This window comes from Vicia villosa, linkage group LG3, assembly GCF_029867415.1.
Source record: "Vicia villosa cultivar HV-30 ecotype Madison, WI linkage group LG3, Vvil1.0, whole genome shotgun sequence".
In the NCBI taxonomy this organism is placed as follows: domain Eukaryota; kingdom Viridiplantae; phylum Streptophyta; class Magnoliopsida; order Fabales; family Fabaceae; genus Vicia; species Vicia villosa.
The window spans coordinates 41,813,697-41,838,920 of record NC_081182.1 but is presented as its reverse complement, the minus strand read 5'-3'; the positions used below and the strand labels follow the sequence as shown (position 1 = coordinate 41,838,920).

At 37.2% G+C, this 25,224-nt stretch overlaps 3 protein-coding genes across 3 annotated transcripts; 1 reads left to right on the top strand and 2 right to left on the bottom strand.

Annotated features, from left to right (window-relative positions):
- Positions 1-1,199: 1,199 nt before the first annotated feature.
- Positions 1,200-2,170, bottom strand: LOC131655523 (RING-H2 finger protein ATL78). Its single transcript, XM_058925378.1, has one exon. The coding sequence runs from the start codon at positions 2,107-2,109 to the stop codon at positions 1,405-1,407; it is 705 nt and encodes a 234-aa protein (XP_058781361.1). The 5' UTR covers positions 2,110-2,170; the 3' UTR covers positions 1,200-1,404.
- Positions 2,171-3,098: 928 nt separating this feature from the next.
- Positions 3,099-4,361, top strand: LOC131657939 (uncharacterized). The gene has a single exon (XM_058927284.1). The coding sequence runs from the start codon at positions 3,099-3,101 to the stop codon at positions 4,359-4,361; it is 1,263 nt and encodes a 420-aa protein (XP_058783267.1).
- Positions 4,362-13,459: 9,098 nt separating this feature from the next.
- LOC131661142 (autophagy-related protein 13b-like) lies at positions 13,460-23,640 on the bottom strand. Its single transcript, XM_058930572.1, has 3 exons — positions 22,079-23,640; positions 21,801-21,982; positions 13,460-14,528 (listed from the first exon to the last, which is right to left on the bottom strand). The coding sequence occupies exons 1-3, from the start codon at positions 23,426-23,428 to the stop codon at positions 14,195-14,197; spliced, it is 1,866 nt and encodes a 621-aa protein (XP_058786555.1). The 5' UTR covers positions 23,429-23,640; the 3' UTR covers positions 13,460-14,194.
- Positions 23,641-25,224: the final 1,584 nt, after the last annotated feature.

The following is a 25,224-nucleotide window of genomic DNA, read 5'->3' as shown; positions in this document are numbered from 1 at the left end:
ATAAGAACTGACATCCACAAATTAAAGATCAATTTACTCTCAAACCAAAGGTCAATTTTACGTAACTTATTTTAAGTACATCATTCTATATGCCATACCAACTTTGAATACTTTAAACTTTCATGATGCAGACCTTAAAATATGTCTCAGCCTTAAAATGTATTCATTTTAGCCCATTGTTAATTCTCTTTCTTTTATCTCTTGTCTTATTACTAGTTATGCTAGCTCCATTGTTAATTCTCTTTCTTTTATCTCTTGTCTTATTAATAGTTATGCTATTTCTTAATGAGAAATTAAGATCTCACTTCAACACTTATATCCGACACCTCTAAGGTATCTCAAAATTTTAAAAAAAAATCTTATTCAAAGTTTTTATTAAAAAATTTAAAATTTCTTGGATGATATCGAAAATTTCAAGTACATATTAAAAAATTTAAAAAAAATGAAACTTTTATAAAAATATTTTAAAATTCTGAAAGATTTTAGTAGAAATTTTGAATTTTTTCAGTAAATTTTACCGGAAACTTTAAAATTTGTGAGATTTTACCGAAATTTTGAAATTTCCAAAAGATTTTATCAATAATTTCGAAATTTTCTAAATTTTATCAGAAATTTTAAAATTTACAAAATTTTATTACCCATTTTGAAATTTTCAAAATTAATTGTAACTACCGGCAATTTCAAATGAATTACCCGGAAATTTCATTCGAAAAAAATTATTTTCATTTCACCAATAAAACCTAGGTGTTGGGTATAATTTGAGGTAGGGGTGTTCAAAATCAAACTCGTCCAATAAAAAATCGCAATTATGTTTTTTATTCCACTTTTCTCTAATCTTATTTTTGTATATTAAATAATAAGTTTTTTTTAAAATATGATGCATTTTTGTTATTTAATAAGCATAAATGACTAAAAACAAAGCTATATTGTCATTTATATGTGTATGTATGACTCAATAATTTTTTGTAAAGAAATTGAACCAATCCAAACCGCATTGATTTAGTTTGATTTGGTTCGATTTTATTTTCAAAAGTCAACCGAATCAACCCGAATCGCACACTTTTTATCTTGCGGTTCGGATGATTTTTTAAGTCAAAACTGTCCAAACTGCACTGCAAACACCCTAATTTGAGGTGGCAGGTTAAATTGTCTTTCTTCACTTTGCTCCTTATTATAACATAAAGCACATTAAATCAGTATAACAGAAAAGAATGCAATTGCAACTTGAACGTGTTTTTATACAATTCAGAAGTTTGAACATTCTACACATCCAATCATTCATGACCAATAACCACTACATTGATTGTGGTAGATGGCTAAGTCTAAGCTAGATCTAATTCAACACATTAATTCTACAAACTCAAAGTGCCAATTTCATCTTCAAAGAAGAAAAACACCACTAAGCTAGCTAACCTCCCTATAGTCTCGCACCAAACCTTCATGTTCAAGTGGCACTATAGTTACAATTGTTTCTGGAACAGGAAACAACATAGGCTGAGGTAATTGAGATGAACTACCTTGTGATCCAACAATTTTTTTACATGTCTCAATAAGACATTGTCTACATTTAGGACACGACGAATGCGAACTTAGCCATTTGTCAATACAACGAACATGAAATCCGTGGTTACACTTTGGCAAAAGGCGCACCTTATCACCGTTAGTGAATTCTGACAAACATATCACACACTCTGAGTCCAAACTCGGAAGATTCAACTCGGCCGAATAACTCACCGTGGTGAAAGTCTTCAAAGCTTTCTTCTTGATTCCAGTGTTTGTCGCTTGAGCTGGAGTGTTAGCGTGATGACTACCACCACCACTCGTCACAACTAAATTGGAACACTTTAATGCACACCTTATGATTGAGTTCAAACAAAGTGAACAAATAAGAGCACATAATAGGACAGAGAGTACCATAACAACATTTGCATCAAAATTACCATCTCCAAGATAGGATGATTCTTTACTTGAATCATGAATATTTGTGGAAATTGGAGGATTACCTAAATTTGATGGTTGGTTAATTGGAGAGTGAAGTAACATCCTTCTTGAGTGGAAAATTTCAAGGTCATGGAGAAGTGGTGAAACAAAGGAAGTAGTAGCATACATGTTTTTCTTTGAGGTATATTAATGAATTTGAGCTAAGTTCTTGAGGTTGGTTGCACTAAGAGGATTGATTATATATATAGTGTGGTTGGAATTTTTGAAATAATTATTTAATAATTGAAATAATGTGGTGAATAGTGTAGCTAGCTAGGTAAATAGAATATTCCTATAAGATTAAGGTTAAAATGTGACAAATCATAGATGTCTTCATTTTCAAGTATATGGATACTCCACTAATTTTAACCTTTTGTAAAATGCCTTTCAAATCAATATGGGTCCTTTCATTCCCACCATACACGCATCAAAATGTGCCACGTGGGAGTTTATATACACACATTAAATAAACAAGGAATAAAGTTTATGCAAAACGTATCTTCATTTATTTATTTTAGAAATGGTAATACAAAAGAACTTTTTTTCTTCTTCTTCTTTCTTTCATGATACAATGTCATAACAATAATGGTGTTTAATATCTTGATTCTGTTCCTATGAGGAGGACCCACGAGCAGAAGAGGGAACAGGGAAGTTGAAAAATAGTAGTATAGTATTATTGATCCAAAGGTTCCTCATTTTTTTGTCGTTTTGGGTCCCAAATGAGAAAAATGAGTTTCAATATAGTAAGTTATGACTTATGAGCCAAGTGGCCTTATCCGTACTTGTCTAATGCCTATAGGAAGGCTAAAATACAAATTAATTAAGAAGACATCGAATTTATTGATTTCAACTTTTAAATCATATGCCTACATATTTAAGAAGACATAGCCCATAAAGATTTACCCGTGTGTTTTAGAGAGAAGCTTGAGCATCTCTCTCTAGAAACTTAACACGCTTTCCCAAAACCCCCCTGTGGTGTGTTTTCCTTTTCCCAGGTTCCTCTGGGTCTCCCCAAACTAGTTTTGGTCCTCTCAACCTTTAACCTTTCTTCTTCCTCCTGGCTTTCTGTACTTTCAACCTCATTCTTCTATCCTTATCTTGAGGTGGGCCTGTGTTTCATGGAGAAGTGGAGGAATATCCCATTTTCAAAAGAAGAAGAGGAGGGCGTAGAAGCAGAGCCAGATGAAGTTAACGGCGACGACTCATTTCAACGGTCACTAGCAGGGAAGCTATGGACAGACAGCAGCTTCAACATTCGGGCGTTTAAGAGTACTATGGTGGCGGCCTGGAAACTTAGGAACCCAGTTGAGATTCAGGAACTGAGCAAAAATCTGTTTGTGTTCAAGTTCTCAACAAAAAGAGATCTGGAATCGGTGTGGAAGAATGGCCCATGGAGTTTTGATAGAGCCCTTTTAGTCCTCTCGAGAATAACGGGAGAGGAGCAACCGGCGGATCTAAGCATGCACTACGGTGTCTTCTGGACGAGGGTTTATGAGCTTCCCTTGGTCTTGAGATCTGAAGCTATGGCGAGGAAGCTGGGGAATATAATGGGCAACTTTGAAGAAATGGACACTAAGGAGGCTTACCGAAATGGCAGATTTCTCAGGATTAAAGTCTCCCTGGATCTGAGAAAGCCATTGAAGAGAGGGACAGTGGTGAAATTCAAAGAGAAAAATCTAAGGGCTCATTTCAAGTATGAGCGACTTCCTACATTTTGCTACATATGTGGGAGAATTGGCCACCAGCTGAAGGATTGTGAATCCTTGGAGGAACTGAATGAAGAAGGCTTTGAAGATCTTGATGAACAAGATCTCTCGTTCGGGAACTGGCTAAGAGCATCTCCGCTCCCTAAGATGGTGGAGGAACAAAAATCTAAAGAGTCAAGCTCTGGCACATGCAGCAAAAATTTGTTCAATGCTCCCTCTAGCCAGAGTAGATGCGGCACGAAAGAAAAAGAAAAAGGAAGAGAAGAGGCGGAGGTAGTCCAAAGTAGATTGAAAGAGACAGGTGCGGGCGAAGGTGATCCTCCCCATTCAAAGCGGAAGGAAACATTGGTGGATGTAGAAGGAGTAGCGGAGTCGTTGGAAGCAGTCCTGTTAACGGCGGTAGATGACAATCCGATGACTAAAACTGACTCAGCTGGCACCAAACCTAGGAAGTGGATTAGGAAAAAGAATGTTAAGAGAGCAGGTAATTCCAGTCAGTCTAACAAAGCTCTAGAGGTAGGGAAGAGACAGCTTGTTGAAGTCCAGATTATGGAGGGCTCTGTGGAGGATATGGGGATAGGTGATAGGAAAAGGAGACAAGTTGGAGACAAGGAGAAAACTCAAGAAACAAGACCAGAGGTGGTGTTGGTAGACCAACACCGCCTGCCCCAATGAATCTCTTATGCTGGAACTGCAGGGGTCTAGGGAATCCCCATGCAGTTCGAGCCTTGTTGAGGCTCCTCAAAAAAGAAAACCCTAGCTTAGTCTTCCTCATGGAGACGAGATTAAAGACGAATGAAGCAGTTAGAGTCAGGAACAGAACACAGCGGCAAGGAAGTATCATAGTGGAATGTAAAGGAAGTGGCAAGGAGAGAGCAGGTGGTCTTATGCTGTTATGGAATGACTCGGTTACGGTCAATGTGGTCTCTTCATCCCTTAATCATGTGTCTGCTAAGATTCAACAAGAGGATAATCCCCAGCAGTGGTTGCTAACCGGTGTTTATGGATTCCCAGAAGAACAAAACAAGCGGGAAACGTGGAATCTCATCCAAGATATAGGTAGGAGTGTGGAGGAAGGATGGTTATGCTGTGGAGACTTTAACGACATTACCAAAGCTGACGAGAAAGTGGGGGGAACGTTAAGATTGACTACACAACTCTCATGGAGCAGACAGGCGCTGGATGCCTGTGATCTTAAAGATCTAGGCTTTGTTGGCTACCCATTCACCTGGACAAATGGAAGGAGTGGCGGAGATAACATTCAGTGCAGGCTCGATAAAGGGTATGCGAATCCAAGTTTCCTTAATCTCTTCCCCGATTCGTCTGTGGTTCACTTGCAACGCTACGGATCCGACCATGCCGCTATAAGAGTTGAAATTAAGAAGGCCGCTGAATTCATGGAGGACAGGAGGAAATTCTTGTTTCGATTCGAGGAAGTATGGACAAAGGATGAGAGATGCGAAGAGACTATCCGCAGAAATTGGAGGAGTCCACGACGTGATTTTCATCAGAAGATCGAAGCTTTAAAGGAGTTACAACCGCTATTCAAGGAATACAGAACCAGTGCTGTAGCAAAGGACTTGAAAAGAGTGGAAGAGCTTCTCAAATCGGAGGAGTGCTGGTCCGGCAACGAAGCCCAATTGCAGAAGTACAAAGCACTGGAGAGGCGCCGAAGATCCTTGCAGAGAATGGAAGAAACTATCTGGAGACAGCGAAGCAGAGCGTGTTGGCTCAGGGACGGCGACAAAAATACTAAGTTCTTTCATGAAAAAGCTGATCAACGGAGGAAGTCTAAGGCCATAAAGAGATTGAAAGACCCGGAAGGAAATTGGAAGAATGGACAGCAGCAGTGTGAGAGGATCCTAAACAACTACTTTCAAAAATTGTTTACTTCCTCCTCCCCCAAAGGCATTATTGAAGTGTGCAGTGTGGTGTCTAATAAACTGTCTAATGATCATAAGAATTGGTGTTCTAACCCCTTTACTGCAACTGAAGTGCAAGAAGCTCTATCTCAAATGTATCCAACAAAAGCTCCAGGGCCGGACGGACTTCCTGCACTTTTTTTTTTCCAGAAATACTGGCACATAGTAGGAGAAGAGGTAACTAAACAGGTGCTGGAAATTCTAAATAAACAGGCTGATCCAATATCCTTCAACAATACTTTTATTGTCCTAATTCCTAAGAAGAAGAAACCATGCTGCCCAGAGGAGTTCAGGCCTATAAGCCTTTGCAATGTTATTATGAAGTTAGTTACGAAAACAATTGCTAATCGCATCAAGAGCATTCTGCCGGATATTATTGATGAGGAACAAAGCGCTTTTGTCAAGGGGAGGTTGATCACGGACAACGCTCTCGTAGCTATGGAATGCTTCCACTGGCTCAAGAAAAAGGTTAAAGGAAAGAAAGGGGCTATGGCGCTGAAATTGGACATGTCTAAGGCGTACGATAGGATCGAGTGGGAGTTCGTTACTCAGACCCTGCTAGCCATGGGTTTCCCGGTTCAGTTTGTGAAGCTTATTGAGAGATGTATATCATCAGTCTCGTATCAGGTCTTGGTTAACGGCAGCCCTAGCGAAAGGTTCCACCCTGCTAGGGGTCTCCGCCAAGGGGACCCCCTCTCTCCTTACCTGTTTGTTTTATGTGCAGATGTGCTTTCGGGGATGCTGAAGATGGAGATCAAGGAGAAGAAGCTTCATGGTTTAAGGATAGCTCGAAAGGCGCCTGTTATCTCACATCTTCTTTTTGCGGACGACAACATTCTGTTTGCTCGAGCCACTACCTCAGAAGCTGAGCGCATATTGGAGGTCCTTCGTTGTTACCAGGATGCCTCCGGCCAAGTTGTTAATCTCACCAAGTCAGAAGTTTCGTTTAGTAGCAATGTGAGCAATGACGCAAGGAGTCTGGTGAGTAGGAAGCTCGGGGTCTCAAGTGTGACTAATCACTCCAAGTATTTAGGACTTCCGGTGGTGTTTGGAAGGTCAAAAAAGCATATTTTTAATATGGTTGTGGAAAGGATCTGGAAGAAGCTTAAGGGGTGGAAGGAGAAACTTCTCTCGAGAGCCGGAAAGGAAACATTGATAAAGGCAGTGGCACAAGCAATTCCAAGCTATATTATGAGTTGTTATAAACTTCCTGAAGGTGTGTGTAAGGAGATCGAATCCATGCTTGCGAAGTTTTGGTGGGGATCTAACAATGGCACAAGCAAGGTCCATTGGATGAGTTGGGACATGCTTTCCATATCAAAAGGTAGGGGAGGTATGGGGTTCCGTGGCATTAGCGATTTTAATATTAGTTTGCTTGGTAAGCAATTTTGGAGGCTGCTCAAAGGTGAGAACTCTCTGTTTGTCAAAGTTTTCAAAGGAAAATACTTCCCACGTGGTGATCTTATGGAGGCTACCTTGGGTTTCTCTCCGAGCTACGCTTGGAGAAGCATTTTAAGTGCGAAGGAAGCGGTCAGCAGAGGCCTAAGATGGAGGATTGGTAATGGCTCACAGGTGAGAGTTTGGCAGGATCCCTGGATTCCCTCGAGTCCAACGTTTAAACCGTTAATCCGGCAGGCAAATATGGACACGGGATTGTATGTTTCTTCTCTTATTGACCATGACTTGGGCTGCTGGGATAGGCAAGCCTTGAGTGCTCTTTTTGATCCACACGACGCCCGTAGTGTTGCCAGCATACCGGTTTCTAGAAGATGCTTGGAAGATAAAAGAGTTTGGCATTATGAGGCTAATGGTGAGTACTCAGTTAAAAGTGCATATCACTTGCTGGGTGGAGACAGAAGAAGAAATGATGCAAGTCACTCGGGATCCCAAAGGAATGATTTCTGGAAATTACTCTGGAAGGTCCCTGTTCCGGCTAAGATTCGCAATTTCGTCTGGCGCCTAGCGAAGAATATTCTTCCTACTCGATGTAATCTTCAGAAAAAAGGTATTGTGCTGGACCCCTCGTGCCCCCTTTGTCAACATGAAGCTGAAAGTGTAAACCATTTGTTCTTGAATTGTGAATTTACGAGGAGAACGTGCTTTTCCCCGCCTCTAGGATTTAGACTCCCCAGTAACGTGGAGATTATAGACTGGATAGGAATGATTCTGCGCGGTGGAGATATGTTGGTAACTCAGCTGCAGATTACTTCCATGTGGAAAGTATGGAATGCCCGTAATAATTGTGTGTTCAATAGGACGTTAGAGGATCCTGCCAAAGTAGCCATGGATACTGCAGAAGTCATCAAGGAATTCAATTATGCGAATCCAGAACTCGCTAAGAAGAAGAAGGCTATGACTGAAGCTGACTGCCACGGTTCTGCGGGGGGAGTGACTATTGTTCAAGTTGATGCAGGTTGCTATGATAATGGTGTTATGGCCATGGGATGTGTGGTGAAACCTGATGGAGCTGGTGTGATTATGTCTGCTTGCAGACGTGAACAAGTGCTGGTGAACCCAAATGTTGCTGAAGCTATGGCCATTAGGTGGGCGCTTTCGTTGATGCAAGCCATACACCTGGATAATGCAGTGCTCCAATCTGATGCGCTGAATGTCATAGATAGTATTTATGGGCTGAATTATAGTGCTGATCTAGAACCAATTGTGTCTGATTGTAAACACTTGATTACTTGTTTTAGGAATGTTTCTGTATCTTTCATTGGTAGAAGAGGTAATGTGGACGCTCATCATATGGTGGGTGTCGGCAGATCTCTAGGCAACAAAACTTGGCTTGGGTGTATCCCTAATTTGTATTCCAGTCCCTCTTGTATCAGTTCGGTGGTTGCGCCGCTTTCGTAATATAAGAGGTGTTTTATCAAAAAAAAAAAAAGAAGACATAGCCCACTATTATGTCACACTTCAATTAAGCTTGTGCAATATTTCGCCTCTTAGCCACATGGCCTATACCTTGTTTAGGACAAATCTTAAAAATGAGAAAAATATATTATTAGAGTAGTGATAAGCAATTATCAGAGGGATAGACAATACTGGCCGGATTAATGATTGGAGGTTGATGAATGGTGGTTGGAATAGTGATCGACGATAAATAAAATAAAAGTTTTTGTTACTCAAAATGATGATCAAAGTGGTTACAGTGATGGTTAGAGTGGTAGTTGGTGTTGATCAGATTTGATTGAAGGTGGATGGAATGATGGTTATGTTAGAAACTAATAATTCAGTGTTTTAAGTTTGTATTCGACTTTTTGTCAAAAAAAAAGTTTGTGTTCGACTTTAGTGTGTTCGATCTAGTCGAACTGAGCTAAGTAGAATTGGTTGTGTTCAACAGGGTTGAATACAACATATAATTGTTGTGTCGAAGTGTAGTTTGTACTTTATAGATTTGGTTGCCTATATATAACGATAACTATGTAAAAACAAAAAATAACTTCACTTTAATAAAATTTATTTTCACAATATAGTTTTCTTTCTTTTGTCTTTCTCGCTATTCTTCTTCTTCAATTTCCCGAAACCATTGTTCCAATAAATTGGTATCAACGAGTCCGGTTGTGATTCAAAGAGAATCTGTAATGAAAAACGGTAACACAACATCAACATATTTTCCAGCAAATTTATCTGTTTTCAAAGGTGAAAACTATGAGAGGTAAGTTGTGCAAATAAAGGTCATCTTCAAATTTTAAGATGTGGTTGAAATCGTGACTGATGGAGTACCTGCATTGGAAGGGAATGCAAATGGTGTTCAGAAGGCTACACACGAGGAACAAAGAAATAATATGGAAAAGTTATGTTCTTGATTCATTAGTGAGCAGATCCAAATGTGTTCGAGAAGATCATTGAAGAAGAAACGTCCAAAGGAGTGTGGTACAAGTTGAAGAACTTATACGACAGAGATAAAAAAACTGAAGCCACAATCATTCTAAATCGAAATGAAGAACCACCTAAGCAGAATGTTAGAAGATTGAGTAGAACAAGAACTGAGTCAACAAGGCTAGTTGGACATGAGAGATTTCTAGATAAAGTAATTGATGCAGATGGTGATCTCATAGAAGAACCTATGATTATCGCTGAATCATAACCAATTGACTTGAATCAAGTGATGAATGATTCAAATAGGTTTGCAGCCAACAAGAGCTCAAGGGAAATCGAGAAGAATAAGACTTGAGAGTTTCTCGAAATGTCAATCAAGAAGCCAATTGATGTGAAATGTGTGTACAAGCTGTAACTAAGGCCAGATGGTGCAATTTCCAAGCATAAGGCAAGACTTGTGACAAGAGCTTTTCTACAAAAACTTGGTATTGGCTTTGACGAAGTTTATGCACCTATTGCAAGACTGGAGACCATCAAAATTGTTGTGTCGATTGCACTATACTAAAGATGGAAATATATCAATTAGATGTAAAGTTAGCATTTCTGAATGGACCACTGGAAGAAGATGTCTATGTTAGTCAACCACCAGGATTTGAAATCAAAGGGAAGGAGTCCAAGGTGTACATGTTAAGGAATGCTCTTTATGGTTTAAAGCAAGCCCCAATATCTTGGAATAAGAGGATATATAGCTTCATGATCAAGACATGTTTCACAAAGTGTGTCTCATAGTATAAAGTGAATGTCAACAATGCAATCAAAATCAATCGAGTCATTATATGCTTATATGTGGATGACTTGCTAATTATAGGTGCAGATGAAGCATAAATAAAAAGGGTCAAGTCATAGCTGATGCAGGAGTTTGAGATGTCTAAACTAGGGAACTTGTCATACTTCCTACGGATGGAGTTTAAAGACACAAGTGAATGAGTGTTTCTGCACCAGAAGAAGTATGCCCAAGATATCTTGAAAATGTTAAAGATGAGAAACTACAATGCAACCGTCACACCATTAGAGACACGAGCAAATTTGAAAATGAACCAAATGATGAGTTTGTAAACAAGACATTGTTCAAACAAATCATTTGATCCTTAAGGTATCTATACAACACTAGACCAAATATTTGTTAAAGTGTCAAGTTGTTAAGTAGGTTTATGGAGAAGGCACATGAGTGTCATCTCACTACTACCAAGAGGGTATTGAGATACATAAAAGGTACTATCGATCATGGTGTGTTGATTCCAAAGCATAAGAATATCAACACAGATGCAGAGGCACATGGCTACACTGATTTAGATTTTAGTGGAAATTAAGACGAAAAGAAGAGTATCGCATGCTACATATTCATGATTCGAGGTGCTTCAATATCTTAGAGCTCGACAAAGAAAATCATTGTGGCTTTGTCATCTTACAAAGCTGACTACGTGGTTGCATTGTATGCTGCTCGAAGAGCTCAAAATCATGGATAATGCTGCTTGAAGAGCTCAAAATCATGGAAACTAATAAAAGGAAGTTGTTTGTCAATAGCAAGTCAGTAACCGACCTAGAAAATTATCCTATATGTCATGGTAAAAGTAAGCACATATAGAGGAGGTATCAATTCCTTAGGTATCAAGTGAATAAAGGGAAGCTTTAACGTGAGCATTGCAAGACAGAATGGTATCTATACAACACCAGCCCAAATATTTGTTAAAGTGTCAAGTTGTTAAGTAGGTTTATGGAGAAGGCACATGAGTTTCATCTCACTACTATCAAGAGGGTATTGAGATACATAAAAGGTACTATCGATCATGGTGTGTTCATCCTTAAGGTATCTATACAACACCAGACCAAATATTTGTTAAAGTGTCAAGTTGTTAAGTAGGTTTATGGAGAAGGCACATGAGTGTCATCTCACTACTATCAAGAGGGTATTGAGATACATAAAAGGTACTATCGATCATGGTGTGTTGATGCCAAAGCATAAGAATATCAACACAGATGCAGAGGCACATGGCTACACTAATTTAGATTTTAGTGGAAATTAAGACAAAAAGAAGAGTATTGCAGGCTACATATTCATGATTCGAGGTGCTCCAATATCTTAGAGCTCAACAAAGAAAATCATTGTGGCTTTGTCATCTTACAAAGATGACTACGTGGTTGCATTGTATGCTGCTCGAAGAGCTCAAAATCATGGATAATGGTGCTTGAAGAGCTCAAAATCATGGAAACTAATAAAAGGAAGTTGTTTGTCAATAGCAAGTCAGTAACCGACCTAGAAAATTATCCTATATGTCATGGTAAAAGTAAGCACATATAGAGGAGGTATCAGTTCCTTAGGTATCAAGTGAATAAACGGAAGCTTTAACGTGAGCATTGCAAGACAGAATGGCAACTAACTGATATACTCACCAGACCATTGAAGAAAATCAAGTTCGATGAGTTAAAGAGAAGCATCGAGATGAAAAGACTTGAAGACATGAATTAGGGGGGTGATTTAGAAGCTAATAAACTAGTGTTTCAAGTTTGTGTTCTACTTTAGTGTGTTCGGCCTAGCCGAACTAAGCTAAGTAGAGTTAGTTGTATTCGATAGAGTCGAATATAACATATAGTTATTGTGTCGAAGTGTAGTTTGTACTTTGTACATTTAGTTGCCTATATGGTAACTATGTAAAAACAAAATTTAACTTCACTTTAATAAAATGGTAATTGTTCCAATATAAGTATAGTTTTCATAATATAGTTTTATCTCTTCTCTCTCTCTCTCTTCTTCTTCTTCTTCTTCAATTTCTCAAAACTGTAATTATTCCAACAGGTTATAGGTGGTGGTTGAAATGGTGGTTACCACTTGTGAGGTTGATGGACATGATGGTCATTTGAAAATTATAAGGGGATGAAGTGGTGGTCAACGTTTGTCAAAATGGTAATGAAGGTGGTCGAAGTAGAGTCTTATGGTAGTTGGAGTCACTACAAAAAAAATTGTAATTTTCCACGTGAAAATTACGTCACAACCCAAAATATTACGTCGCTACACACATATTAGCAACATGAGCCAACACATCTCAGGAACACAAGTCATAACTTTTTGCGACGTGAAAAACAAGGCGCAACTTTGCCACGTGAAAATCAAGTCACTAATATGTACATATAGATAGGTACAAATATCACCATCACCATGTTCCATCACGTTTCTCAAACCACCACCATATCGTCGCCTTCTCTTTCGTTAACCATCACCATATGCAAATACTAGTCACACAATCATCGACACCGTCAACGACTTCTCAACAGTGGCAACCGAACATATTTTTAATCAAAATTCCTCCGCTCCCCTCCCCTCCATCGTTTGAATCAAACATATATACAATTAGAAAAAATCCCTCCCCTCCCCTCCCCTTCCCTCCATTAAAATCTTTCCACTCCCCTCTCCCTCGTTTGAACCAAACAAACCCTTAACTCTCAAAATCATAAAAATAAATTTTATAGTTTATGTTTTTATTAATGATAACAAAAGACTATTGTAGATGGTTAACTATTAATGTATGATGACCATCGGACACTATTACCTTTTGGCTATCACTGATAGAATTTTTCATGATACACTTCAATTAAAAAATTAAATCGAACAAAATTGTTTCAATTTCGTCAGAAATGAATTGACTCGAATTATTATTTTGTACACTAATTTTGCATTTTGAATCGAACAAAACGATTAGTAAATATTTTTTTTCAAACGGATAGTCACCATACCGCCGGCAATTACCACTTTAACTACTAAATGACCACAACTCCGATCAACTCAGATCACCACAAACTACAAGTTCATCCACATTCAATCAATAATTTGACCACAATCAACAGCCACTTTAACTATAATTGGTCTCCAATTTATCCACCTCTAATTATGAATTTAACCACTCTAATCTAACCATCACTTCTAACAACAACGATCACTCACAAGGAATTTTGGTTCAATCAATTCAACCGAGATTGAACGTGTCGATTCCGTCCAATTATAAGTATTTTGCAAGTAATAATAATATGTTTGAAAATGTTAGTGGTGTGTGTATGTATATATTTCCGTCGGCAGCAGCATTCTTTTTGTTTCACCATCTTTCTTCCCATATGCCGAAGTGGTTATTATATAGATCACAATCTTTTTTGATAATTCTCCATTTGATATTAATCAAATCAATCATTTTGCTATTCCATGAGCACTAATACTAGCTACCTGGATGTATATATTTTTGGGTTGGATATCACTTATACTATGGTGATGGTTCATTGTGGATGTGGACCCATATTCTTGGAGAGATAAGGGTAAGAGTCATATCAATAACAAAACAAAAAAGATTTCATTAATTTCTTTAACTTTCTTTCTTATACTTAATTTCATGCATGTGCTTTTTCTTCAATCAGGATAAGATTTCATTGCAGATAGGATCATAAGAATCAACATTTTATTTTTATACCACTATCTTTTTCATAAAAGGATTTTATTTAATATTAAAAATACACTTTTATGTATTCACTTAACATATATACCAGTATGTATTAACAAAATGAAGAACATATTTTGTAACTGTACATATTTCATCGAAAGAAAGTCGCTGCGGAAACAAAGAACTATGTACATATTTGGATTGAGAATGAGTTTGGCAAAAACAAAATCACGATGTTATCGTCAATCTTACCGTGCTTCCAAACAAGCGCTATATTTGTTGCTTACTTACTACTGCCGTGCGGCTTAAGTAACATGTTTTTCATTTCTCTATAACTATGAAACTCCTCCAATGCATCATTTGTTGTTTTCCTATTACCAGAAGACATGATGCTCACCGGTGATGGGATATTCGGAATTTGGTTAGGCTCTTGAACATTATTGCTCTTCCGGGTTGACGTGTTATCACATGTGGCGGAGAAGTCTTGATGCAGAGGTGCTGCTTTCTTCAACATACTTACAAGTGCACCAACGGCAGCACCTTGGGACTTTCTGATTGGAAGGAATCTACCAGCTTCAAGTAGTTGAGCCAAGTCACCATGATCGAAAGATTCCGCTCTGTTGCATGCATAAGAAAACATATGAATTTTTTTTACTAATAGACTAAAGATCTTTCATGTATAATATAATTCAACAAAATAGAGAAAAGATTACCAGATTGTACAAATAAACTATTCAAAATCTGAACGAGAAGAAATTATTGGTTAATTTCTACTTTATAGTTAGGATTAGGATACATTGACAGCCGGATATTTAAGTGTTTGAACAAATACTTAAGAGAAAACTATCATAATTAAGATCAGATCATTCTGATTTGGTTGTATTCTTGGTTTTAAATTAATTTTGGGACTGAATCAAATCAATCTGACTTTTGATTTGATTTCCATTTTTTATTTTTCCTCCAATTCTACATTTATCAGGTAGTAGGGAATCCATGCCTGTATACGTACATTTTTTATTCCCGAATCATATATGAAGAAGGTCTCCTCTTCTCTTACTGTTTTAACCTAGCCGCAGCTCGAACATCACATGTTATCAGAGCTTCGGCTCTTATCCGGTGGCAGTTCACTATGGAAAAACTACCATGTGACTTCAATGCGGGACTCAGCTGTGGCTGTTCACTATTTTACAAACGCAAGACTCAGCTGTGGCAGTCCAAATAAGAAAACAAGGGTGTCACAACATTTTACAACCTCAAAGTTACCCTCAGGCAAGAGCTTGTTGCGAGTATAATTGCGAAAATCCTAACAATGCAACTAGATTCAAGAAAAGAGAATGATAGAATCTACGTGTTTCTAGCAGTACTCAACCAACAACTTGATGAAGTTTGTGGCAGAATTCTAGGCTGAAATCTGTGACTTCAATGCGGGAAGTGTTTACTGAAGTAAGGAGGGAGGAGTCTAGGAGAAATGTTATGCTGCGGCACTCCAATGATATAAAGATTCAAGAGGCTGAAAGTTTAGCATTGGTCGCAACGAAACATGAGCCAAGAGAAAGAGTGAAGCAGCCTTGGAGCGATCAATGTAGACAGCCATTGCACATTAAGGAAACCTACTCGAAACTTCATAGAAAATCACCCAACTTGATAAAAAGCCAAATTGAGAGGGTCAGGTTTTCCATGTTGCAAGTGAAGAAAATGAGTTATTTGACCATTCTCTGGACCTGCAATGGCCCAGGCTGCTTTTTTTGTGTTGTCTTACTTTTTATTTCTTATTGTTTTTAAGGGTCCACCATCCTCCTCTAAACTGTGTTTCCCACTCATTTCTTCCTAATAGAGGTTCTTCTTCTATCAAAACAAATCCATCACATAAATATGGATTAAAGTCTAACCACAATGAAACCCATCAGCTCAAACAAATGGTCCCAGTGTAAAGACAGAGAGGTTCAGGAAAGGACACATGCCCTATCTACAACAAAAACTAGTGCATAAATTATGTGCATTTTCATCTTTCACTCTAATCAAATCAGAGTAAGTGTGAGGATAAACAGTACCAATGGTGATTATGTTATTTGGTCTACTCAACCCTGTCTAACATCTCTGGAAACGGAGTGGTTTTATAGCATAAAGCCAACTCAAATAGATGAAATTTTTGTAAACTAAATAATTAGTAGAAAAATACACAAGAATTTAAAAATAGCATAATTTTAAGAAGTAATGTTAATCAGAGAATAATTATTTCATACTAATCGATTTCTATTTGGTCAAACCTTTAATTGAATATATTTAGTTCAACAAGAATAGAAGTTGTGAAAGTTGAAGACCATATCGTCCCTCAAGTCACACGGTTTAAATATCTTAGGTTTGTAATACAAAATGATTGAGAAATAGAAGAAGATGTAAACCATCGAATTCAAGCTTTGTGGCTAAAATGGAGAAGGGCTTCAGAGATTCTATGGGACGCAAAGGTACTGCTCAAGCTGAAGGGAAAATTTTATCGGACTGCGGTAAGACCTGTGATATTGTACGGGACAGAATGTTGGGGGTTTAAGAATCAATACGAGAATAAAGTAGGTGTAGCAGAGATGAGGATGTTGCGTTGGATGTGTGGTAAGACTATAAAGAATAGGATTAGAAATGAAAATATTAGAGTGTTGGGATAGAACCTATAATAGAGAAGAAGGTGGAAAATAGATTTAGGTAGTTTGGGCACGTAGAGAGAAGACCTATAAATTCTTTGGTAAGGAGAGTATATTAGATGGAGAAGCTAAACAACTAGAGGAAGAGGAAGAGAAGTTATTAGGAAAGATCTCGAGTTTAACAATTTGAATAAAAACATGATTTTGAATAGAACATTATGACAAAATTTGATCCATGTAGCCGACCTCACTTAATGGGACAAGGCTTGGTTGTTGTTGTATTTAGTTTCTCTAATTTAGAATAGCAAAATAAAAAATACAATATTTGTAATTACGAGTTGTATATGTCTATTATAGAGATGGCTGATGATATATATATATATATATATATATATATATATATATATATATATATATATATATATATATATATATATATATATATATATATATATATATATATATATATATATATATATATATACTGGAGAAGTTAATGAAGAAAGTAAGAAATATGAAAATATTGACATGGTATCAAAAGGTTCCATCAAATCTGTGCGAACCTAATTCACACTGGCTTTGTTCAGCGATGAAATTTCTTGGTTCTTGTTCAGTGATAATTCTTTTGCGAACTCTCGATTGCTTCTTTTCGCGCTTATATGGTTGTCTCGTGGTCTCGTCTTCACAATTTTTTGGTGATTCTCTTCTAATTCGCAGTCCCGATTATGGGTTGTTTGGTTTCTTCGAGATTATAATTTGATTCTGGTCGTGGCATTATGATTCTGATTGTGACTTGGTTTGTGGTTTTGGTTCTGTTTTGGGTTTCGTTGATTTGATTGCAATTCTTATTGGTTCTCTCTTTTTTTGCGCCTTCGTACTAATGTTTTGGCATCATGGCAACTACCGAAAAAGATAATTTTGTATTCGTTTTGGCAAGAATTGTCCTACTTGAGAATCTCAGTTTAAGATGTATGTTAAAAGGAAAGGGGTTAAAAGGAAAGGGTTATGGAGTCACTTGGACGATGTCTCTGTTGCACCAACAGAAAAAGCTGCTTTAGAGGAGTGGGAAATCAGATTTGATACTCAAATTATCACTTGGATTCTCAGTACTATTGATCCTCATATGATCAATAATTTGCACTCATTTTCAACTGCTCAACAAATGTGAAATTATTTGAAGCGTATTTACAATCAAGATAATGCAGCCAAATGTTTTCAATTGGTGTTAAAGATACTCAATTATAAACAAGATAATTTATCCATTAAGAATATTATTCTGATTTTTTGAATATGTGGACAGAACACTTTGCTATATGCCGATGTTCCTAAGACTTCTCTTGCGACTTCTCTTGCAGTTGTCTGTGAGGTCTACAATACTAGTAGTCGAGATCAATTTCTTATGAAGCGTCTTCCGTAGTTTGAGGTTGTCATAGGTGCTTTGCTGAATAGCATCCCTGTTCATTCTTTGGATACCTGTGTTGGCGAACTTCTCAAGGAGGAACAACCCTCTCTTTACTCAAGGAACCATGTCTCATGATGTCATTTCCGAGCCTATAACGGATGCATATGTTGCTCAAAGTCGAGGTAAAGGTCGTGATATGCGTCAGGTTCGATGTTTCTCTTACAAACAATTTGGACATATTGCTCGTAGTTGCAATAAGAAATTTTGTAATTACTCCAAACAACAAGGTCATATAACACTTGTCTTCTTGATCAATTGCCTTTTTTTACAGTTATTGATCTTGATTCTCCTTTCTTTCATCTTTTTAAAACTCAACTTGATTATAGTGATGTACATACTTTTGGGTATGTGTGTGTGCTATGTTCACCTACCAACGTTTGAAAGGCATAAGCTTGGAACTCATTTTGTTCAATATGCATTTATGGGATATAGTCATTCTCATAATGGTTTTGTCTGGTATGGTCTCAAACTGTCGTTTGCGCATTTCTAGAAATGTGACATTTTTTTGTAATCAAGTTATGTTTCATTGTTTTCATCTTGCCATGAATGATATTGGTAGTCTTCCCGATTTTTCTATTATGCCTCAATCTATTGAACGTTTTAAACAGGTAATGTATATGTCAGACGACACGGGCAACACGTTCCCACTCCCCTTTCCTATGAGCTGCCACCCAATCCTGAACCTGATGGACCACGGCGTTCTAGTTGAATATCGAGCCCCAGATAGATATTCACCAACCAGGTATGATTCTTCACAAACTTCTCTAGTTGCCTCACTCTCTAGCATATTTATTCTTCCTTGTTACTCACAAGCTTTTAAAGATGTGCACTGGACAAAGGCAATGAATGAGGAGCTTCAGACTCTTCAAGAGAATTTTACATGGGATATTGTCTATTTTCCGCTTGATGTCAAACTCATACGTTGCAAATGAGTGTATTCTATGAAACTGAATTCTGATGGTTTTCTCAACTGTTACAAGACTCGATTGGTTGCCTTAGGAAACAATAAAGAATATAGAACTGATTATGATGAGACATTTGCACCAGTTGCTAAAATGACAATTGTTCGCACTGTGATTTCTATAGTAGCTTCTAATGGGTGGTCTCTTCATCAAATGGATGTGAAGAATGCATTTTTTCATGGCGATTTGACTGAAGATATTTATATGACTCCCCCTCAAGGTCTATTCTCTTCCTCTAAGGGTGTGAGTAAACTCAAAAGCTCCTTATATGAGTTGAAACATGCTCCCAGAGCTTGGTGTGAGAGGTTTCGCTCTGATTTACTTGAATTCTCCTTTATTCAAAGTCAATATGGATCATCTTTGTTCATTCACCGCACATCTACAGGCATTGTTCTTCTCCTTTATGTTGATGATATGGTTATTACTGGTTTTAATCAGACATCCATCTAGAAGCTTAAACATCAATTGCAAGCCTTTTTTTAATATAAAAGACCTTGGTAATTTGCATTATTTTCTTGGCCTTGAGGTTCATTCTATTTCCAAGGGTATATGTTTCCATCGGCATAAGTATGCCATTGACCTGATTTATATGGATAATCTCAAATCAGCTAATCTGGTAACTACTCCTCTTGAAGTTAATGTTAAATACCACTGTGATGAGGGGGTGACCTTTTGACCGATCCTTTATTGTATCAGCAGCTCGAGGATAGTCTCAATTACTCGACCTGACATACCATTCGTTATTCAACAGGTAAGTCAATTCATGCACTCTCCTTGCCGTCTTCACTTAGCAGTAATTCGTCGTATAATTCACTACTTGAAAGGTACCTCTCAACGGGGCCTATTCTTTCCTGTTGAGACAAATCCTACATTGATTGCTTATAGTGATGGTGATTAGGCTGGGTGTCCTAACACCCAGTGATCTGTAATTGGTTGGTGCATGTTTCTAAGTTCTTCGTTAATCTCATGGAAACGTAAGAAGTAAGCAAGAGTCTCTAAATTCTCTACTGAATCAGAATATCGTGTCATGTCTGGTGCGTGTTCCAAGATAATTTGGCTTCGTGGTCTTTTGGCTGAACTTAGATTTCCTCAACTAAAGCCGACGTCTCTCTATGCTGACAATATGAGTGTTATTCAAATTGTTGTCAATCCAAGCTTTCATGAGTGCAGGAAACATATTGAAGTGGATTGTCATTCTATTAGAGATGCCTATAATGATCATGTTATTTCTCTTCCTCATGTCTACACGCAGTTGCAGGTTGTAGATTTTCTTACCAAGGTTGTTCTTTATCGGCGCCATCAGTTTCTTATTAGTAAATTGATGTTATTTGATCAACCACATCAATTTGAGGGGGATGTTAATCAGAGACTAATTGTTTCATTATAACTGTTTCCTATTTGGTCAAACCTTTAATTGTACTAGTTTCCTTAATTTAGGCTAGCAAGATGAGACAATACAATATTTGTAGTTATGAGTTGTAAATGTTTATTACGGCTGATGTATTATATATAGTGGATATAGTGGAGCGGTGTTAGCAATTATGTCAATATCTAAAGCAGAAAGGAGGAAGAAGTATGAGAAGCATACTGTTTTCATTCGATCCCCCTCCAAGTAAAAAACAATTCAATGAAGACAGCAATTGAAAACTAAGATTACAATAGCACTTATTAATCAATTTCCCCCTTTTTACTTTACTCCCTTTAAGGTCACTAGAAAGCAATCAGTAGTTGAACTAGAAAATGATTAGCATCAGAGCTCAACCCTATAGCACGGATATTCTATGATACTTGCTTACGTAAGAGTTGCAACCTAATCCACCAAGAACTTGTTACCCTGGGCCTGACCAGAAGCATACCATGATCTTAGAATTCATGATCAACCTAATTCATCCTCACTGAAAACAAAATCAAACAAAAGGGTTGATTGTCCCTGAAGGTATAGCCCAGTGGTATGGGCTGGGACACTGAAGGAGTATTAAAAAGTTGGTTTGTGGTTCAATTGTTGTTGCTAACAAATTCTTTCTCCCCATAATAAATTAACCACTACTAACATTTGCCTAATAAAAACAAAGGATTGAGCCTAACTCATTCCTACAAAACCGGCTTGTAGGATGAGAATTACCCCCACTTATGAACAAAACACAAACCTTATCTCTAAGCAATGTGGGACTAAATCCACCCCTTCAAACCCAACACAATGAAGGTGTTGGGGCTGCAATCAAGGCAAGCAAAATGTCGCAATTAAGGCGACTAGGGGCTGACTGCAATTAAGACGGAAATCTCAACATACCCCCTCACGCTTGGGCCTCAATGAATCCGAAGTGTGGACGATGTGGGAAGCCCAACGATGGATCTAGGATAGGCTCTGATACCATCTCAGAATTTGGGTTAGGCCTAACTCATCCCTACAAAACCGGCTCGTTGGGTGAGGATTACCCCCACTTATAAACACAACACAGACCATATCTCTAAGTAATGTGAGACTAAATCCACCCCTTCAAACCCAACACAATGAAGGTGTTGGGGGCTGAAATTAAGGCAAGCCAAATGCCGCAATTAAGGCAACTAGGGGCGGACTGCAATTGAGGCGGAAATTCCAATAGTATATGGTCGTAATCTAAATCTAGCGATAGATTCATCCCTTCCCTTTCCATACCATGACAAGAGCTTTGTAGTATCAGGTTCCCCTTAATCTAAATGGTCACAATCGAACAAATATATCATACTTTTAGTTAAGGAATTAAAACACCACCCAACAAAGCATCCACTACTTATAACAGAACATTAACAATATAGTATAAATCCCTATGAACTTCTGTCACAAAGTACCTGCTGCCTGGGTCTGTTGTATCGTCGTCATCCACATCAAAAGGACAAATAAAATCAGTATCATCAAAATCGTCCTGATATGACCTGCTAGAGCTCCTGGAAAATGAAATCTGTGGCGAGCTGTTAGGTACATTCTTCACTCCAGAATACTTTTGAGACTCATCTTTTCTAGGAGGACACATCTACGCAGAGTAAAAACCAACCAGAATGAGAATATAAAAAGTCAGACAAACAAAGCATCCAATGTTATCAGTAATTTAATATACGATACAACATACCTTCTCAGCTGGTGTGCACAATTGCATAAGATTCCTACTCCTTTCTGTCTCAGAAGTACACCTTGAAATTCTAATGGGAGTAGATGGTGGCAAATTATGCCCACTCATATGTCCAGGGGAATTAGCAACTTCAGCATCAGGAATATTGACTGGAGCACTTTCAGAGCGTAAAAGTATTTTTGAAGCTAATGATCCCAAATGATAGATTGGAGATGATGGCGAAGGCGAGGGAGACGGAGAGAAATTCGGCGAGGGATAGTAATCATCGAAATTCACATTCTTCTTGTGAAGCAAAGCCATTTCACTTGGATGCGGAGGCAAACTAGAGGGTGGTGGATAACAATGATAACTAGCATTAGAAACCAATGTGTTCGATTCCGAATGAGTAGGTGAAGGTGAATAATAATTAGCCGAAGGAAGCGAGCCTCTGCAATTTTCATAACTCCAACTATGTCTCCTCGAAAACGGCAAAGATGACGGAGAGCCATGTGATGGCATTCTAACCGGTACCACCGGTAGCGACGGAAACCGCATCAACCGCTCGGTCATAGGACTACCGACATAATCAGTTATAACTCGCGGAGATAAAGGAGTTGATGATGATTCAGAACTCACATCAGAAAGACACTGACAATACAGTACCGAAAGACATAGCCTACCAGACAAAGTATCCACAGGAGTAAACACAAATTTCAGCATTTCAGACTCTTGTTTAGAGGTAAACGGTTCAAAAAAAGTAGACACACGATGAGCAAGAGTAAAAGCACAAACACTTGCAGAAGAATTAAGTTCCTTGAAAATCTTGTAAGCAGGTAAATTTTTAACAGTAGCATACAAAGACCTTATAAGTAAAGTAGCTTTCTTATACAAATTTTGCAAAAAACTGTTACTTGATCTTCTTGAACTGCTTGAACTAGAAGAATTAGAACAATCCCTAGTTTTCCTGCTTTCATATTGAATCACCCATCTCTCTACAATCTTCTCACTCTGTGAACCCCCAAATCCCAATTCCTCAAAAGGGTTTCGTTCTTTCAATTCCAATTGCATGGTTCTGTGGACCAAAACAATATCCACCACAATCGGGTGAAGATTGTTGTGGCGCCATAGGTCAGCGTTTTCAAGCGCTGTAGGACATTCTCTGAGAGCTAGATTGAACCATTTATCTCTGGGACGAACGCTGGAGGAAGATGATGAAGAGGTTGAAGATGGTGAAGAGAGGGTGCTGAAATTACGCGATGAAGCAGAAAGTGCTCTTGATTCTAGTATTATATGGAGGCTTTTGGCGAAGAATTCAGTGATGATTTGTTCGGTTTTTGCAGCTTCAGTGTGCGTTGGAGAAGATGTTATCATGTTGTGTTGTTGGAGTACTAGGTAGCGGTGTTAACTACACTGAACAAAACCAAAACAAAAGACTGTGTTTGTGTTTTTTTGGTGTGTTTTTTTCTTTTTTGTTTCTTTTTCAGTTGAGTTGAGACGAAAAATAAGTGATTAAGTTATAGGATTTGATTTTGGGTGAGGGACTGTGTGGGACCAGTTGGCAGTGGTCGTTATTATTCGCTGAAAAATTGGGTGAGTAAATTGTTTTACATTGCCGAGAAAAAGCATTGAATAAGCGCTTATTTTGAGTTTCATTCATTCTCTTGTTTCCTATTTTCTTGACTTTTTGAAGAATGTGTGTTAGTCGAGGGATTGCCGTGGAGAGGAAGACTTCAAATCTATTTTTATTTGGATTGTAGTTGAGAAACAATTTATTATAATTCAGAAATTTAGATATTTTTATTGATTTCATATTTAATCTTCTTATCTTGGACATCAAGCTTCTATTTTATAGGAAAAACATTGATTTAACAGCTAAATTTATACTATTAAATGTAAAAAATAAATAAAATAATATGAGTTAGAGTTTGAACCAAAATAAATGAATTTTATAGGATATAGGTAGCATCTAATTAATCATTTTTTAAGAAAATGATTAATTATGTTGATTTTAATGATAAAATGGGTCTTATTTACTAAAATAACTTTATTAATAATAGGTAAGGAGTACTTAAATGAATTAAAATACAATAAATAAGGGTGAATTAGTGGAAAGAAATAATAAATATCACATTGGTATTTTAAATAGACAAATAATTTGAGACAAATAAAAATAGGAAAGAGGACATCTATTGTGAGACTGAGGGAGTATATTTTAACTATATATAAATTAGATACATTAATTATTCAATAAATTTAAATTTTTAAAATTTGTTTATAAATAAAAATGAAGGAAATATATCATTAGATTTTTTGAAATAATTTAGGTAAAATATATTTTTGTTGTTCTTTAAGTTTGTCTCGGGGTCTATTTTAGTCTCTTAAATTTAAAAAGTTTCAAATTATTGCTTTAATTAATCAAAAAGGTCCACATATATCCTTTATATTCGTCCTGTAAGTCAAAGTCAATTGATTCGTACATGTGGCAGACACGTGTTTTATTTTTTTGCCATCTGAAATATAATTTTTGAAAAGGGAATGGAAAGAGAAATGCAGAAGTCACTGTGGTTTCTTCAAGCAAACCCTATCCTTAATTTTGATAAACAAGCATTAGTCCTCCGAATTTAAATACTTCGGTTACTCACATGATCGACTATATTGATCCTTTTATATATTTGTTCAGTGTTTATGTATTTAGGTTTTTTAGGCCTAAATGTAAAGTTAATCTTAAAAGAAAAGGAATAAATGACCGTAAAAGTTTGTGTTTAAAAGTGAAAGGTAAAGGAAGATAAAGTTGGACAAGAAAAATAAAGAGTTTTCAACATGAAAGGTGTTAGTTCTCTATTTAGTTGATTGACATTAATTTTAGAAAAATAAATATAACAACAATATGTTAAATAAGATGGTTAACTTGCTAAGAAGAACAAGTTGAGCAAGAAGTTCTATTTTATAAAGAAACATGTTTAGATGAAATGTTTTATCATCTGGAGCAACATGTCGGACAAGATGTGCTATGCAGAGTCATTAAACATCATGACTGTTTGGGTTGGGCTGTTGGATCGATTCAAAATTTAACAGATGCAAAATATTATGGAATATTATGCAATCCTATGTGGCGCTGATTTTAAAGGTCTAGAAGATTCAAGTTATAATCAAGAAGAATATGCACT

Bases quoted from the DNA above. Each gene is read 5' to 3' on its own strand.
- LOC131655523 (XM_058925378.1), bottom strand. From the start codon at position 2,109: ATGTATGCTACTACTTCCTTTGTTTCACCACTTCTCCATGACCTTGAA.
- LOC131657939 (XM_058927284.1), top strand. From the start codon at position 3,099: ATGGAGAAGTGGAGGAATATCCCATTTTCAAAAGAAGAAGAGGAGGGC.
- LOC131661142 (XM_058930572.1), bottom strand. From the start codon at position 23,428: ATGATAACATCTTCTCCAACGCACACTGAAGCTGCAAAAACCGAACAA. The intron at 21,983-22,078 runs GTATGTTGTATC...TACTCTGCGTAG, and splicing joins TGTGCACACCAGCTGAGAAG to ATGTGTCCTCCTAGAAAAGA. The intron at 14,529-21,800 runs GTACTTTGTGAC...TGCATGCAACAG, and splicing joins ACAACAGACCCAGGCAGCAG to AGCGGAATCTTTCGATCATG.